General features: G+C 42.3%; 1 protein-coding gene across 3 annotated transcripts in view; it reads left to right on the forward strand.

Annotated features, from left to right (window-relative positions):
* The window catches only part of ARHGEF9 (Cdc42 guanine nucleotide exchange factor 9), a 181,097-nt gene that overhangs the window by 16,239 nt on the left and 147,924 nt on the right, over positions 1-16,934 (forward strand). Inside the window, exon 1 of one of the 3 annotated variants that reach the window (XM_037994665.2) lies at positions 8,537-8,660. The exons of 1 other annotated variant lie outside the window; for it this stretch is intronic. In XM_037994665.2, coding sequence (XP_037850593.1) covers positions 8,631-8,660 — 30 coding nt within the window. In that variant the 5' untranslated portion in view covers positions 8,537-8,630. Of the gene's footprint in view, positions 1-8,536; positions 8,661-16,934 lie in introns of those variants that run through there. One more of the 3 variants, XM_007991890.3, reaches the window with a different exon arrangement.

A 16,934-nucleotide genomic window follows, 5' to 3' on the forward strand; every position in this document is an offset into this window, starting at 1 on the left:
ATGTGAGACTTGCAGGTCCTGAATCCACCCAAGTGATTTAATCAACACCATGTCTGGATGGAGGTTAAATCTGCTCATCTAATTGAAACTTCTCATGCCATTATTTCAGCTCCTGCCTTTGTCCTGAAAATTAATAGTGAACTGGAGAGCAAATTATTTGGTAGACAGGAAGCTGTTTGAGGCTGAAGGCATGGCATGGGAGGAAGAAGATAAGAGGGAGGTAAAGAGGAAAGAGACAGTTGTTAGGAAGAAGTGAACTTAAAGTCACTTCAGTTATACAAATTTGACAGTAGAGAGCCCATGGAGAGCTTAAAGAATGAGACTAACTAATGGGTCTATACCTTGTTGGAAAGAACAGGCCTTTCATTTGACTGGGTGATCAAGCTGAAGTGGCCTGGGGGAGACTATTGGGCCAAGACCCCCTACTTTCCAGGGTGATGCTTTCTGCAGCAGCTTATTGAGCAGCATCTGATCCTGTCTCTAGTCTTTGACTGTTGTTGTCTGAAGGAAGACAAGTGTGACCACTTTCTGCTCTTCCCTGATCTGCTTGGAGCTGCTTCAAGAGCTTGCTTCAAGTTTCCCTGGGGACCATGGGTGTACAGTGTCAGGGACATGTTTGGAAAACATGGGAATGAAGAATTGTGTTCTGAGGGGGATATCTACCTAGCTGATGTTCTCACAGAGGAGATGGGAGCCCACATGCTCAGTAAACCTTTTTTTTAAAATCAGGAATTCTGCTTGTCCTCAGCATCTCTGACTATCGTGCTTCCAAATACTGATAAAGATGTTTCCTTTTGAGAGGGGCAGGGCAAATAAAATTACCCTAATGGCTCCAACACAATGACAGTAGTTTGGTCTAGAGGTGAGCTTCTCACACTTTAATGGGCACATGAGTCACTGGCGAACTTATGAAAATGTTCATGCTGAGTCAGTAGGTCTGGGGTACATCTAGGATTCTGCATTTCTAGTAAGCTCTCAGGTGATGTAGCCCCATACTTTGAGTAGTATTAAGGGGCTAGATTACCTTGATAATTCATTTAGCTGGATTTTTCTTCTCAAAGTCTAAGATTATATTTATGTATGTACCTATATGTACTTTTCCCATTGCACTAACATCTTGCTTTAAATTATTTTGTATTAGCTTATTTGAGGATAACATCTATCATGTTTCCCATTTTTTCCCCTCTGCCTTCAGAACCCCGGCTTCTTTGCAACACATGCCATCTGCCTCTGGCACCCACTATCTCTTCCTTTTGCTTTCATTTCCTGATGTTCTGGCCCTGCCTGTGTCCCTGATATCATTTTCTATCAATAATTATAGTTACCCAAACTCTGCCACATTCGTTTCCTCCTATCCCTTGTGCATCTCAGCCTCATTTCCATCTCTGGGCCTTTGCCTTTGTTGTTCCTTCTTATTTGGAATGCTATTTCCTCAGACCTTTGAATGACTGTTTTCTTCTAATCATTCCAGTGTCAACTCAGATGTCACTTCTTTAGAGGGGCTTTCTTTGTGTGCCTAGGTAAAGCAGTATCTCCCTCTACCAGTCACCCGCTATTACACTATTATTTTTATAATAATTATTTAGTAGCTATGTTACCTTATTTTTGGTTTTTGTGTTCAATGTCTAAATCTGTCCATTAGAACATAAGCTCCTTGAGGATAGAGACCTAGTCTGTCTTATTCACTGCTGTATACCCAGCACTTAGAACAGACTTTGGCATATAGTAGGCACTTAATACATAATTCTTGGTTGATAGACTGTCTTTCTGGATGTTCTTTCTCATTCATTGAAGACTTTAGCTTCTAGATCGTCACTTGTCTTAATCCTTTCTTCTGTCTGTATGACCTCAACATTCCTATAGGTGGCTTATTCAACATTGACCCCACCTTTAACAACTTTTTTATTCACTTCACTCAACCAGAACACTTCTGTGATAACATTCTAGATCTTGTCACAACCAGTAACCAACTGGATTACTTCCACAATGTTGATTGATTTCAAGCGTCTTCTCTCTGACTACTGTGTCCTCTTATTCCAGTTCACTTTGATACATTTCCAACAATTCTTCCACATCATCAGGATCTCCAATTCATTGTCCCTACCATTTAATTGACCTTACCCCATTACCCAATACTTTTCTTCATACCCTCTTTTTCCTTGTGTCTGACTTGGATTCCTTGGTCCACTATTATGATCACTTCCTCACAAATGTTTGCAACTCTATTATCCATTTATTTTCCCATTGTATTTGCATGGCAAATCTCCTCCAGATTTCACCCAACCACCTGCCATTTCTATGCCTGTGCCTGAAGAGCAAAATAGACTGGAGACAATTGCTACAGTTGAGATGATTTATTTTTCTTTACCACAAGTCTGAATTAGGCACTCAATATTTATTTTGTTGTGTGCCCCTGTTCCTAAGAGATACTGATTTTTATTTATTTATTTATTTTGTAGATACTTAACATTTCCTGCAAACCCTACCATATGTCCCTGATGTGCTTACTTTTCAACTCCCTCTCAGACAGTGTCTCTCAACCTTAGTTGCACATTAGAATCATCTGGGGAGCTTTTTAAAATCCTGATGCCCAGGCTGTATCCCATTCCAATGAAATAATAAACCCTGAAGGTGGGATTTAGACATCTATGGTTTTTAAAGCTTCCCACATCATTCCAATATGCAGCCAAAGTTGAGAGCCACTGTGCTGAAAGAACTATTTCACACTTGCTCCTCCTTTCTGTAACCTCCACTGACACCTCCCTCCATAATCCTCTCTCAGCTTCATGGAGAAAAAATTTAAAAACGTTATAGGGGCATTTCCTACCCGTTTATTCACCAAATCTATAGGCTCACCATCACCTGCACATTTACCCATTTTCTCTTCTTTTCTGCTAGATTTCAGGAAGTGATTCTGCTCCTGTCAAGGCAAATCTTTTTGCTCTGGAACCCATCCCCTCTCACTTTCTGAAGGACTTTGCACCTGCAGGTATTCCCGCTCTTGAACCAGTGCTTCTCAAACTTTAAAGTACATGTAGATAATCTGAGGATCTAGTTGAAATGTAGATTATGATTAAGTAGATGTGGGATGGGGCCTGAGGTTCTGCATTTCTAACAAGCACCCAGGTGATGATGATGTTGTTGGTTTGTCGACCATGCTTCAACTAGCAAGGTCTTATGTGATAAGCCTTTCCTCTCATTCCAATCATTATATCACTATGTCCTTATTTGCATGTTAGAAGAATAAAAAAGACTTCCTTGACCTCATATCCCCTTCCAAATATTGCCTTGTCTTATCCCCTTCACAGGAGAACTTCTCAAAGAGTTGTCTACACTCATTGTCTCTACTTGTTTACCTTTGCTCACTCTTTATTCCCTTCATTCACTCCTCTACCCCTCCAATATGATCTTTCTTACTCTCATGCCAGTGAAGCTACTTTTGTCAAAATTACCAACCTTGTTGCTAGTACAACGGGCGTATCATTTAACTTTTCAACATTTCACACAGCTAGTCTTGCAACATTCACCTGAATATGATTTACCCTTGTTTTATTTTTACCTTATTGGCCACTGCTTCTCAGTCTCTATAGATAAATCTCTCATTCTCTATGGAACTTTTATCTAATTGTTAAGAACCTCAGAATTTGTCCAGGGCCCTTTTAAAAATCTGTGTTCTCTCCTAGATGATTACAACCTGTCTTGGGACTTTAAATATCATAAGTATGAGGAAGACTCCAAAATGTATATGTCCAACCAGATCTTCTCTCCTGAGCTCCAGGCTTTCATATCTAGTTGTCTTCCTGGCATCCCCTCTAATAATATATCTATTGGGCAGCTCACTTTCAATACATCCAAATGGAAGTCTTGATTTTTTCCCTCTTCAAACCTGAGCTTATGCCAGTCTCCCCACCTTAGGCAAAGTGTCACCATCTACCCAGTATTGCAAACCAAAAACCTAAAGTTATCTGGAATGTATTCATTTTTTCCCCTCATACTCCACATCCAATCCATCATCAAGCTCTGTTATTTCTATCTCTAAAATATATCTCAAGTCTTTTTACCTCTGTCCATCATCTTTACTGTTCTTTTACTGTTCTTCCAGTCCAAGTCACCATCATCTTTCCCCTGTCTTACTACAACAGTTTTTACCTTTTGTCCCCTTTCAATCTATTTACCACATAGCAGACTAAGTTGTCTTTTAAAAAGGTAAATCGGATCAGTTAATTCTCCTGCTTAAAAATCCATCAATTCCCACCCCTCTCTCCCTGTAGTTCATAGAACAAATCCAGATTGTCTTACTATGGCCTTCAAGGCTTTATGTGACCTGGCTTCTGTCAAATTTGTCTCCTATCACTCCCTCTCTTTTTCTCTAGGTTTCAGCCTCATTGCGCTTCTAGTTCCTGTGACACTACATGCCAGTTCAATCCTTTGGACTTCTGTACTTTCTGTTTTCTGTGCCTGGAATACTTTCCCCCTACCTCTTACATGGCTGGCTCTCCTTAAGCCTTTAGGCCTTAATTTAAATACCTTCTCCTTGGAGAAGCCTTCCTTATCTAAACTCCCATTCCTCCCTCAGAGTTACTCTATCCCTTCACTTTCTTTCTTTTATGGCATTTATCACCATCTGTATTAGCACATTTACTTACCAGATTTACATGTTCATTGAATAGAAATGAGGGCATGAAATCTGTCCATCTTGTTCACTGCTATGGAATCAGTGCTTAACATACTATACCTGGCACATTGTAGGCACACATATTTATTGATTTTATGAATAAACAAAAATATATAGTAATGTATGTACCAAATATTGCTTTGTAAAGATAAGAGTTTATAATATACACATTAGTCTTAGGCCTCCAATATTTAGAATTATAGTAGTTGTGTCCTTTCAGTATTTATCCTTTTTCACTACTGCACTCCACTCACTGGAGAATCAAGGGTTTGAATTTTTATCCCAGCTCAGCCACTAACTTTGTGACTTTGGGAGTTCCTTCCATTCCCTGGGGCTATATCTTCTCATCAGTAAAATGAGACTGTTGGAGGAAATAATCCTTACAATTATTAAGGCCAACTCTGATATCTATGGATCAGTGATTTTTTAACACTCTTAGGTACACAATTAGTATGTTCATTGTATGACTGGAGAACCTGAGTAACAGATAAGCTGGGACATGACTTTGTCTTCATTTTGCTCATGGCTCTCTACCAGAGTGGAGAGCTGGTGCCTGGGTAGGTACCAGATAGGCTTCTGGGAGATCACAGGACTTCAAGAGAGTGAACACAGAGATTGTGGAAACCCCTTTTCCAGATTTCTATTGTCCTGTCCTGAATTCTTACTGGCTTCCAGGCCCTGTGCTAAGTACTTTCCTTAGACAAATTTATCACGTCTTTGTAACAAACTTGTCAGCCCTATTCACAGATAAAAAAAAAACTATCAGGGCACAGAACATTGAATAATCTGCCCAAGTAAGTGGCAAAGTCAATAACTGAATACAATTCAAGTTGTTCTGACCTCAGAGATTATGTCCTACCAACTATATTATATCTCCTCTAACTACTCATATGGTTCTAGGCAAATAGGTGCTCAAGAAATAATGACCAGATTCAACAGCATCTGTTTACACTTCTGGGATCAACACCAGTTTTTTTGTTTTGTTTTGTTTTGTTTTTTTGCAGGAGTCTCTAGGCACTTGTTTTTTGCAGGAGTCCCTAGACTCTATATTAACACTGGCCTGTTTGCATCCAGATCCATTCTCCCTCTTCTCCTGAAAATTACATTTCTTAGATTTCCTTGCTTTCTCACTTATTTTGTCCAGTGGGAGACATGTAAAGGAGATTGGTGGCTAGGAGGAAGGGAGAACCCAGGGTATTTCTCCCACCTCCTGTATCAGAGAAGTGTTTTCTGGTGGTAGCTGTTTTCCTCCATGGCTCCAGCTCCTCTTGAACAACTCCTCCATTCATGGTACCTGCTTCCAATAGGCTGTCCAACCCGTGATTTTAGCTTCTGCATGACGTCATCTGTTATCCATCCATCCCTACGAGTGGTAGCAGCTTTCTGTGTTTGTTAAATGCTAGGTTGCTGCACCATCCTCTGTTTGACTTTTTAGCTCTGCAAGTGTAATGCATTAAATGCTCACAGTTTAAAAGACCTAGGGTGGTTTTTGTTTTCCTGATTGGACCATGACTGATACAGATACTTTCTACAATTCCAGGGCTACTCACATCACATAAATTGGTTTATATACTTCAGAGTACATATTACAATCTCTAAATATTTTGCTTATTTACGTATTTATTGTTTCCCTCTTCTCTAAGTAGATTGTAAGGTCCATGAGGAACTTTGTCTTGTATCCTGAGCATCTGTCCCAATGCCTGGCACGTAGGGGCTAAATGATAATGTCGAATGAATGCATCCATCAAAAAAATTCCAAGTTTTTATTGGGTATTTACTATGTGCCAGTCACCGTTGTAGAAGATACAGAAATGAGTAATTCATTGCCACTGCTTCAAAAAGCCATAATGCCATTAAAGTGAAAGGGGATAGTAAAATGTTCATATGACCATTGTGTTAGTTTGCTAGGGCTGTGCCATAACAAAATACCACAGACTGGGTGGCTCAAACAACAGAAATTGATTTTCTTATAGTCCTGGAGGCCAGAAGTCTGAGAACAAGTTATCAGTGGGGTTGGGTCTTCTGAGGCCTCTCTCCTTGGCTTGATTTGTAGATAACTGTCTTCTACGAGTCCTCAGATTCTGAGGTACTGGGAAGGACTTCAACACATAAATTTTGGGGGAAAACAATTCAGCCCGTAACAACCAGGAAATAAAAAGATCATTTTTAATTGAGAGAGCAAAATCATAGTGCTACAGGAATCAAATGAAAGATGACAAAATCAGGGCCTGGACATATTCCTGGAAAGCTTTCTAAAGGTGGTGTGCCTGGTGCCAGATCTTAAACAGTCATGACAATTTGAATGGGATGGTTGGCAGGGGAGGTGCATCCAAGATACTCAGCATGAGAGAAGGCCCAGAGATGGGAAAGTGAGAGAAAATTGTGGAATCACTGATGCCTGGGTTACGAGACTTGGGAGGGAAGTTGAAAGGTCACCCAAGGCAACCTCCCATTTAATTCAGGAATCCCTTGCCAAAGGGTCATTCAGCTTCTGCTTGTATACCTCCCATGATGGGGTGCTCATTAAGGTACTGCTTCTATCTTTAGCCAGCTCTGCCTGGACAAAACAACAGGTTAGATGAAATGCAGAAGTTGTGCTAAAAAGAAGAGGACAAATGAAGTTGTATGTGTAACAGGCCAGTGATGTCTTCATGCCAATTATCTCCAGGAACTTCTTTCTAATATCATACTTTGGGTGCAACCTCTGTTTTCGCAATTCTGTCTTTGCCTGACCTGCTCTTCTAGTCAGGAGCCTTGGATTCTTGTCTTGTTAGGCTGTGCTACTTTGAGCAGATGTCTTTCAATCTCTGGGCTTCAGTGTTCAAGTCTGTAACAGTGGCCAATTAAGAATCCCTGTTGCGTCCATCTCAGAGTTACTGTGAGGACTATAAGGGATAATAACAGATGTCAGTGTGACTGACAAAGTCAATTTTTAGCCTAAGCAAATGTACCAGCCTGTGTTGTGTTCCCCAGAGTTGGGGGAATCCTAAAGAGGCGGGCGGTTTCTCCGTTTGCCTGTTTTGCTGATGTACATTCAACTCATTCTCAGCAAAATAAGCAAATGGAAAATTTGTCCATCAACAAGCTACCTTTCATGTTCCTAAAGGTATGAAGGAGAAGCCTGGAGTGGTGTGTGTGTGAGAGAGAGGGAGAGATAGTCGAAAGACACTTGGAAAGCTGCAGAGGGTAAAGTCGAGGGTTTATCTTTTTATTATTATTATTATTATTATTATTAATAATAATGTGACCTTACGCCCCATCCCTCTTCCAAACCTCCATTTATTTATCTGTAAAATGGAGATACTAATGCCTGCCTCTACAGGGTTGTTCTGAGAAGTGAAAGTAATGCAGATGAAAGCTCTAAGAGAGTACACAAAGAGAGAAGACCCTAGGGGAGTATGCAGAGGGAGGGTGGGGGAGGGAGGCGTTAGAGTGCTGGCATGGCTCCATTGGGGCAGGATCTTATTATTCTGGAGATTGGCCCAACACCTCTGGTAACTTTGGAAAGGACTTTCCGCTGACTCGACACAATTGGGAAGCCCCACAATAAACAGCATCTAACTCCAGCGCAGCGGGAGGCAGGCAGAGGTAGCAGCTGCCTTCTTCTGGGCGGGCGGAGGCTATTCGCCCCCATCCTCTCCCTGCATCCCACCCCCACAGTTCTCAAGCCTTGGTGGGGGACAAAGGCAGCCCATTGGGAACCCCCACACTCGCACCTCTCCCTGCCAAGACCTCTAGGAGCAGCAGGGCGGAGAGACAGAGCCTGCCGGTTGGCATGGAACAACCTGACTGAAGGCGAGGTCCGGGGCGGAGGGGATTGGGCTGTAGGGTTGTGGAGGAGGGGAGGCGGAGGGGGCGCTGGGGCTCTCGCTTGCTTCAGCCCAGCCCTCCTAGTCAGCCCGCGACAACTCGCGCCAGCTCCGGGGCCTCAGAGAAGCCGGACTTCGCAAGCACCATGCAGTGGATAAGGGGAGGATCGGGAATGGTGAGTGCATGTAGCCTTGGCTTCCCTTGCTTGAGCCTCTCAGTCCCCCAGTCCTACCTCCAGTTCCCCCAAGGAGCCACAACGCAGTGAGCACCCTGGCCTCTGCCCACCGCCCTAGCCGCCGTCCTTGAGACACCAGTGAGCTTGCTGTGGCCATTTTAGAAGTCCCTGATCGCCCGCCTGCCCAGGAAACCCCCCTCCCATCCCCCTCCACTTTTCTATCTCCCTCTGAGATTAAGGTGGAATAGGGGTGGGGGCCAGATGATGTTCCCAGGAACATCCCAGGGGTCACTTGGGAGGCCAGAGAGGGAAGGGGGATGGCAGAGGGCTTCTCTGGAAGCAGTGAAGCTCGCAGGAGGCTGACAAGCTGGTACGGGGTTGTTGGGGGGGGGAGGGGACAGTCACAAAGCCTGGAATTGTGGAGGGGGCGTTATGGGAGAGCTGCATGACTCCCCCCGCCCCTCGCCCTCAGCTAGATTTCGTGCAACTCCTTCCCCTGGTCAGCCCCAGGGCATGAGGGCCAGAGAGACACTTTCTCTCTCAGGAAGCTGCCTGAGGGGGCCCTGAAGCCCTTCCTTGTCTGGGCTGGGGTCACCCTGTCCACACTTGGGGCTTTGTCAAGGAGAGACAACTGCAGAAACCCACATTCTGGAAATGGGTTTGGGCCACAGTCAGTTAACAGAGCTCTTCTCTCCCTCTCAAGGAGTGTGTGCTTGTGTGTTTGTTTAGTATAATCCTCCAACAGTTCATTTTATGCCATGGTGTTCCCTTCTCCACCTGGAGACCTTGGAATGACTTCCTTTTGCAGAAAGGAAGTGGTGGCTGCATTTTGATGCCTCTCTGACTTAGCCAGGAGCAGCTTAAGCCTGATTAGGGCCTCTGGGGAGTGGGAGGCCACCATGACTTTGTCCTCAGCTGGGAGGCATAAGCAAAAGGGCCTTAGAGGGCAGTTAGGTTGGGTCAGCAGGCACTGATGGCAATACAGCCCACACTTCTACACTGCCACCCATGACACGCAGATGAAGGAAAGTAGCCTGAAGTGGTTGGGCAAAAACTGATATTTAACTCCTTTTTTGCTTTCATTGTGGAAGGGAGGAGGGAATCTGGTGTGGGCTAGGACTATATTCAGAGCACCTGTCCTCTTCCCTTCCTCAGAGTTTTGTTAGATCTCTGTTTCAGTGGCTCTTAAGGGCATCCAGTTCATATGCCTATGTACCAGGGTTTCAAGAGACCCTTCCTCTCAGACCTCCCTAATTCCCTCAGGCCCCGTTAAAGCTACATCAAATGTTTGTAGAACCAGAAAAGATTAGAGCAGGTAAAGGCCTTAGAGTCCTTGCTGTCCAACCAGGAAAGCTGGGATCCAGAGAGTGGGAGAGACTTGCTCAGGGCCACAAACTCCTTGGAGGCAAAGCTGAGTCTAGCACTTGAGTCTCCTCACTGTCAGTCCTTCCCGACTGCTCCACCAATCATCTGTTCGAATGGTGCTGAAAGAGACAGAAAGGAACAGGGTCATGATCTTGGGAAAGGACTTTTTTCAGGATGATCTAGTGCCATTAAATTTACCTGAAAGCCGGGCACGGTGGCCCACGCCTGTAATCCCAGCACTTTGGGCGGGCGAGGCGGGTGGATCACCTGAGGTCAGGAGCTCAAGATGAGCCTAACATGGAGAAACCTCGTCTCTACTAAAAAGAGAAAATTAGCTGGGTGTAGCGGCCCATGCCTGAGGCTGAGGCAGGAGAACCACTTGAACCCCGGAGACTGAGGTTACAGTGAGCCGAGATTGTGCCATTGCACTCCAGCCTGAGCAACAAGAGCGAAACTCCATCTCAAAAAAAAAAAAAAAAAAAAAAATTGCCTGAAAAAAACCCATGCCAGTCCTGGCATTTCTGGCAACTGGGAACTGGGTCAGGGTGAGACTTCCTTCCTCTTCCAAATATATTGAAGTATAGGGGCCCAGAGCCACTCATTAACAGCAGGTTAAATTAATGGAGAAATCTGAAATTTTGCCAACTGTGTATGAGAGAGAAAAGGGTCGCAGATATCTTGTGGAGACTACGTAATTAAGGATTGGTTGATGGGGAAAAATCTCATAATATTCTTAGAGGACTGAGGCAGTGAATATTATATGATGAAAGCATTTATTTAGCTCTTTACCAGAATGCAAGAGATGGGAGTAGTAAACTCTATTCTTGCCTGAGAGGCAGGGAACCTCTAAGTTTTGGCCTTGCTGCTAATTGAAATCCTTTGGGCCTCAGATTTCTTACCTATTAAATGCGGATGTTAATAATCACCAAAATTCCTTCCAGGTCTTAGATTCTCAGATTCCTAGAAGTATGTATTGGATAAAATTTAACTAGTAGCTCATTACAAACAAATAGGGATTGTGTATCTAGCCACCATTTTATAATGTGGCTAGTTGAAAGATCTTTGCTCCTTATTCTTTAATTTGCAAGGTACCCGAAGCACAAACTGAGCTTTTTATAACAGTGAGATTTCTTTTTAGAACATTTGACTGTAGTAACTTATTTCAAGTGTTACATGTAAATCATGGCCCTTGAACATAAAACATTGTTCAAGATTTTACAGAATAAAATCTGTCTCATAGATAGAGGATGTTAAACTGTGAGTTCACACTGGATGGTAAATTGTTATTTATTCATGGCTTCTTCCTACAATGCCAGTTTGTGCTGGATTAGCCAGTATGCCTAAAGTGGAAAGAACACTGTTCTCAGAGTAACATATCTGAGGTTTAGGACCTGGCTTTTACATTTCTCAGTCCTGAAACTATTGCCAGTTGTCAAACCTACGTTATTCTCAGTATTCTCTTACATAAAAAGGGGATAAAGTGCCTTTTTATAGGTACTATCGGGTCATTAATTTATTCAACACAAATGTAGAGGATCTACTATGAATTGACACTGATCTAAGTTCAGGGGAGATCACAATGAAAAAAAAAATTCCTCACTTTCATAGAACTCACATTCTAGTGTTTGGGAGGTTCATTAAACCATAACGGAAATGAATATACACTATGTCAGGAGATGGTAATCACTAGGAATAAAAATAAAACTTGTTAAGAGAATAGAGAGACATGGGAAGTTGGATGGTATCCATCAAAGCCTCACTAGTTAAGGAACATTTGAGCAAAGACGTGAAGGAAGTGCAGGAACAAACTCTGTGTATATGTTTAGGAGAAGAGGATTTTAGGCATAAGGAGCATCCAGAAACAACACAACTGGTTTGTTTAAAGAACAGCAAGGAGACCAGTGTCCTTGGGATAAAGAATTACTATGTGAAAGAAGGATAGATGAAGTCAGAGAGAAAACAGCCACTTTTATAGGGCATTATTCTGACTGAAATTGGGAGCCATTGAAAGGTTTAGAAGAGATGAGGGACATGATCTGACTTAAATTTTAACAGGAGACTAAATTGTAGTGGTACAAGGATGAGAACTGTGAGGAAGCCCAGGTTAGAAGCCCAAGGTTGCTTGGATCAGGGTGATAATGGTAGAGATGAGGTCTATATGAAATGACTGACATCATTGTTTATAGATGATAACGTGTCTTTCTCCTTTCTGATCACCTGCTTGGACCCTCAGATAGCTAAGAGTGGGGCCTGAAAGAACATAGAGTGGGTGTATACATGGAGGGGCATTTCATATCTAAGTCAATGTTCGAGTGATCTGTTTTTGGTCTTCTGACCATGGTAGGGCTAACTGAGACTTGGTTCTATGTGGATTACCAATAAATTAATACCTTGCTTTCTGGGATTCTGGAGAAGAAGTTTAAGTGTATTATTAGCACTTCAAGGTTGTAGTATACCTACTGTTTATCTGTAATGTCTGGAATGGATAATTTTTGATAGTCTTCTATATGAAAAAATTATTTTCAGTAATCATCAGTACTATTTATTATTTTCTTGATTTGTTCTTTAATTTTCAATTACCAAGGAAAACAATACATTTTAATGGTAAACATATTCAAATTCAAAATTTATCTCATGTATAAAATACAATGTGCACTCTCTAAACAGAAGTATTACACCTTTCAGTTTTCATTGTTTCACTGTTTTAGATTTTAAGCACACATAAAACTACAATTGGTCACACGGAATGACAGAATTGAAGTGACCCACATTCTGTTTCTTTGTCTTTATAATCACTACGTTATTATTGTTTACTTTCAACCTACTATGTAAATGCTGGAACATATAGTACCAGAGGGATTACAGACACAAAACTGACCTAAAGCTCTCTTAAATGATTTTGAACCTTTACAAACTGAAATGAGCTGAACGAACACTTGTAGTTACAACTGTGTGCGCAGGGACCAATGATGTAACTGGGAGTTCTCTGAGTCAACTTCCATGTAGAATAAAGTGTCGATTAAAGGATAAATAAAAAGATGCTAACTTCAAGCTTCATATATATTATTAAAAGTCAATAGTAACCACAACAATTGTTTAAAATTTTGACCAACCAAATTTTGTTTTGTTTTGTTTCGTTTTTGTTGTTGTTGTTGTTTGTTTGTTGTTTTAAGGAAGGAATGTTTTATTTCTAATGTTGTTTAAAATTGCTCATGCATGGTGATAGAAAACACTTTGACTTTTAGTCTTAAAAAAAATTTTCTGTAGCTAGTGTACTCTTATTGCCTGCACCCTGGGTTGTCTGCTCCCATTGCCACATCTTTGGTGTGCCACCACTCTGGATAAGAATATGGAATTGTGGACCAATTCCATGCCAAATGCCATATGAACTGTGTAAGAGTCACATATGACTCTGTGGCAATCTCTCCAGATAGAAGGACCAACTGCAAGGCTTAACAGCTGATTTTACTTTATTCAGCTATGAATAACAGAAGAATATCTATACTGACTTAAAACACACAGGTTTTATTTTTTCACATAAAAAAATCAGGAAACAGGCGTACCTACCTGGGCCACTATGGCAGCTTCAGGAAGTTTTTAGAGACTTTTCTCCTCTATCATCCATAGCACTTGGCTTCCATTATTCATATCCAAGATGAGTGCTAAAGCTCAAGAAAATCTATTAACATCCATAATTTCAGAAGGCAAAAAAGAAGGAAAAGTTCTTGACCCCTCCTTTTTAAGAAGTCTTCCTAGAAGTCCTATTTAATACTTCTACTTATGTCTCATTGAAGAACTGTGTCACATGGCTGCTGCTAGCTGCAAGGGAAGCTAGGAAATGCAGTTATATAAACTAGGTGGCAAGTGTACACCTAAAATTTGGGAGTGGTGTTTCTAATACAGAGGAAGAAGGGAAGAATGATGTTTTTGGGAGATAACCGGAAGTCATTGTCATGATTAGTTGAACTGTATGCCTGCGATTGTAGAAACACAGAATCTAAGGGCTTGTACTCAGCTTTGGACTGTGGGCCAAAGCCTGATAGCTGTTGCTAATAGTAAAAATGCTGCCATCAATCTTGTGAAGGATCAATAAAGACTGGACATATCCTAGTCCTCCTATGCTTCCTACTAGTGACAATCTTTTTGTGAAACTAGATGGATGGTTATATGGTTTTGCTGTGTCCCCACCCCCATCTCATCTTGAATTGTAGTTCCCATAATCCCCATGTGTCATGGAAAGGACCTGGTGGAAGGTAATCAAATCCTGGGATCAGTTACCCTCATGCTGTTCTCATGATAGTAAGTGAGTTCTCAAAAGATCTGATGGTTTTATAAAGGGCAGTTCCCCTGCACAGGCTCTCTTGTCTGCCACCATGTAAGATGTGCCCGTGCTCCTCCTTCGCCTTCTGCCATGATCGTGAGGCCTCCCCACCCATGTGGAACTGTGAGTCCATCAAACCTATTTTTCTTTACAAATTACCCAGTATCTGGTATTTCTTCATAGCAATATGAAAATGATCTAATACAGTAAATTGGTACCAGTAGAGTGGGATACTGCTATTAAGATACCCCAAAATGTGGAAGCAACTTTGGAACTGGGTAATGGGCAGAGGTTGGAACACCTTGCAGGGCTCAGAAGAAGACAGAAAGATGTGGAAAAGTTTGGAGCTTCCTAGAGAATGGTTTAGGCCTTAGGTTTAGGGCCTGGCTTTTACATTTCTCAGTCCTGAAACTATTACCAATTGTCAAACCTACTTTATTCTCAGTATTCTCTTACATTAAATGGGGATAAAGTGCCTTTTTAAAGGTACTTTTGGGTTATTAATTTATTCAACACAAATGTAGAGGATCTACTATGAATTGACACTGATCAACGACTGAAGGGTTTTGACCAAAAAGTCCAGCCTGAGGTGGTCTCAGATGGAGATGAGGAACTTATTGAGAACTGGAGCAAAGGTGATTCTTGCTATACTTTAGCAAAGAGACTGGCAGCATTTTGCCCCTGCCATAGAGATCTGTGGAACTTTGAACTTGAGAGAGATGATTTAGGGTATCTGGTGGAAGAAATTTCAAAGCAGCAAAGCATTCAAGAGAAGACTTGGGTGCCCTTAAAGGCATTCTGTTTTATTAATTCACAAAGATATGGTTTGGAATTAGAACTTATGTTTAAAAGGGAAGCAGAGCATAAAAGTTTGGAAAATTTGCAGCCTGGCAATGCAATAGAAAACAAAAACCCATTTTCTGGGGAAGAAATTGAAGCTGGCTGCAGAAATTTGCATAAGTAACAAGGAGCCAAATGTTAATTGCCAAGACAATGAGGAAAATGTCTGCAGGGCATGTCAGAGGGCTTCACAGCAGCCCTTCCCATCAAATGCCTGGAGGTCTAGGAGGAAAAAATGGTTTCATGGGCCAGCCCAGGGCCTTGCTGCTTTGTAAGGTCTTGGGACTTGGTGCCCTGCATCTCAGCTGTGGCTAAACGGGGCCAGTGTAGAGCTCAGACCATTGCTTCAGAGGGTACAAGCCCCAAGCCTTGGCAGGTTATACATGATGTTGGGCCTGTGGGTACACACGAGTCAAGAATTGAGGTTTGGGAATCTCTGCCTAGATTTCAGAGGATGTATGGAAATGCCTGGATGTCCAGGAAGGAGTTCAGTGCAGGAGTGGAGCCCTCATGGAGAACCTCTGCTCAGGCAGTGTGGAAGGGAAATGTGGGGTTGGAGCTCCCACACAGAGTCCCCACTGGGGTACTGCCTAGTAAAGTTGTAAGAAGAGGGCCACTGTCCTCCAGACCCCAGAATGATAGATTCGACAGCTTGCACTGTGTGCCTGGAAAAGCCACAGACACTCAATGCCAGCCATGAAGGCAGCCTGGAGGGGGCCATACCCTGCAAAGCTAGAGGGGCAGATTTGCCCCAGCCTGTGGGAGTCCACCCACAGAGTGGACCTGATGTGAGACATGGAGTCAAAGGAGATTATTTTGGAGCTTTAAGATTTGACTGCTTCACTGGATTCCGGACTTGCATGGAACCTGTAACTCCTTCATTTTGGTCAGTTTATCTCATTTGGAACAGGCTTATTTACCCAATGTCTTAGTATCTAGGCATCTTTATGTCTATAATTTCATTGTATCTAAGAAGTAACTAACTTGCTTTTTATTTTCCAGGCTCATAGGCAGAAGGGACTTGCCTTTTCTCAGATGAGACTTTGGACTTGGACTTTTGAGTTAATGCTGGAGTGAATTAAGACTTTGGGGGACTGTTGGAAGGGCATGATTGTGTTCTGAAATGTGAGGACATGAGATTTCAGAGGGGCCAGCGGTGGAATGTTATGGTTTGACTGTGTCCCCACCCAAATCTCATCTTTAATTGTAGTTCTCATAATCCCCATGTGTCATGGAAGGGACCTGGGGAGGTAATTGAATCATGGGGACAGTCACTCTCATGCTGTTCTTGTGATAGTGCCTGAGTTCTCACAAGATCTGATGGTTTTATAAGGGGCTTTTCATTCTCTTTGCTCTACACTTCTCCTTGCTGCCTCCATGTGAAGAAGGATGTGTTTGCTTCCCCTTCTGCCATAATCATGTTTCCTGAGGCCTCCCCAGCCAATGCTAAACTGTGAGTCAATTACACTTCTTTCATTTATAAATTGCCCAGTCTCAGGTATGTCTTTATTAGCAGTATGAGAATGGGCTAATACATGACATGCTTCATGGAGATAGGGGATGCAAAATAGAGCAGTGTTTCTGGATGATTTAGGGGAAGGAGATGACTAGTACAGTAGTATAGTCTCAGCCCTGATGAGTTTCAGATGCTTGGACAGTCTTACATTGTAGATATCTAATAGGCAGTTGGTGATCAGATATTGAGCTCAGAAGGGATTGGGAGGCATTGATGACAGTTGAAGTTCTGA

Source organism: Chlorocebus sabaeus, chromosome X (genome assembly GCF_047675955.1).
Source record: "Chlorocebus sabaeus isolate Y175 chromosome X, mChlSab1.0.hap1, whole genome shotgun sequence".
Lineage (NCBI taxonomy): Eukaryota > Metazoa > Chordata > Mammalia > Primates > Cercopithecidae > Chlorocebus > Chlorocebus sabaeus.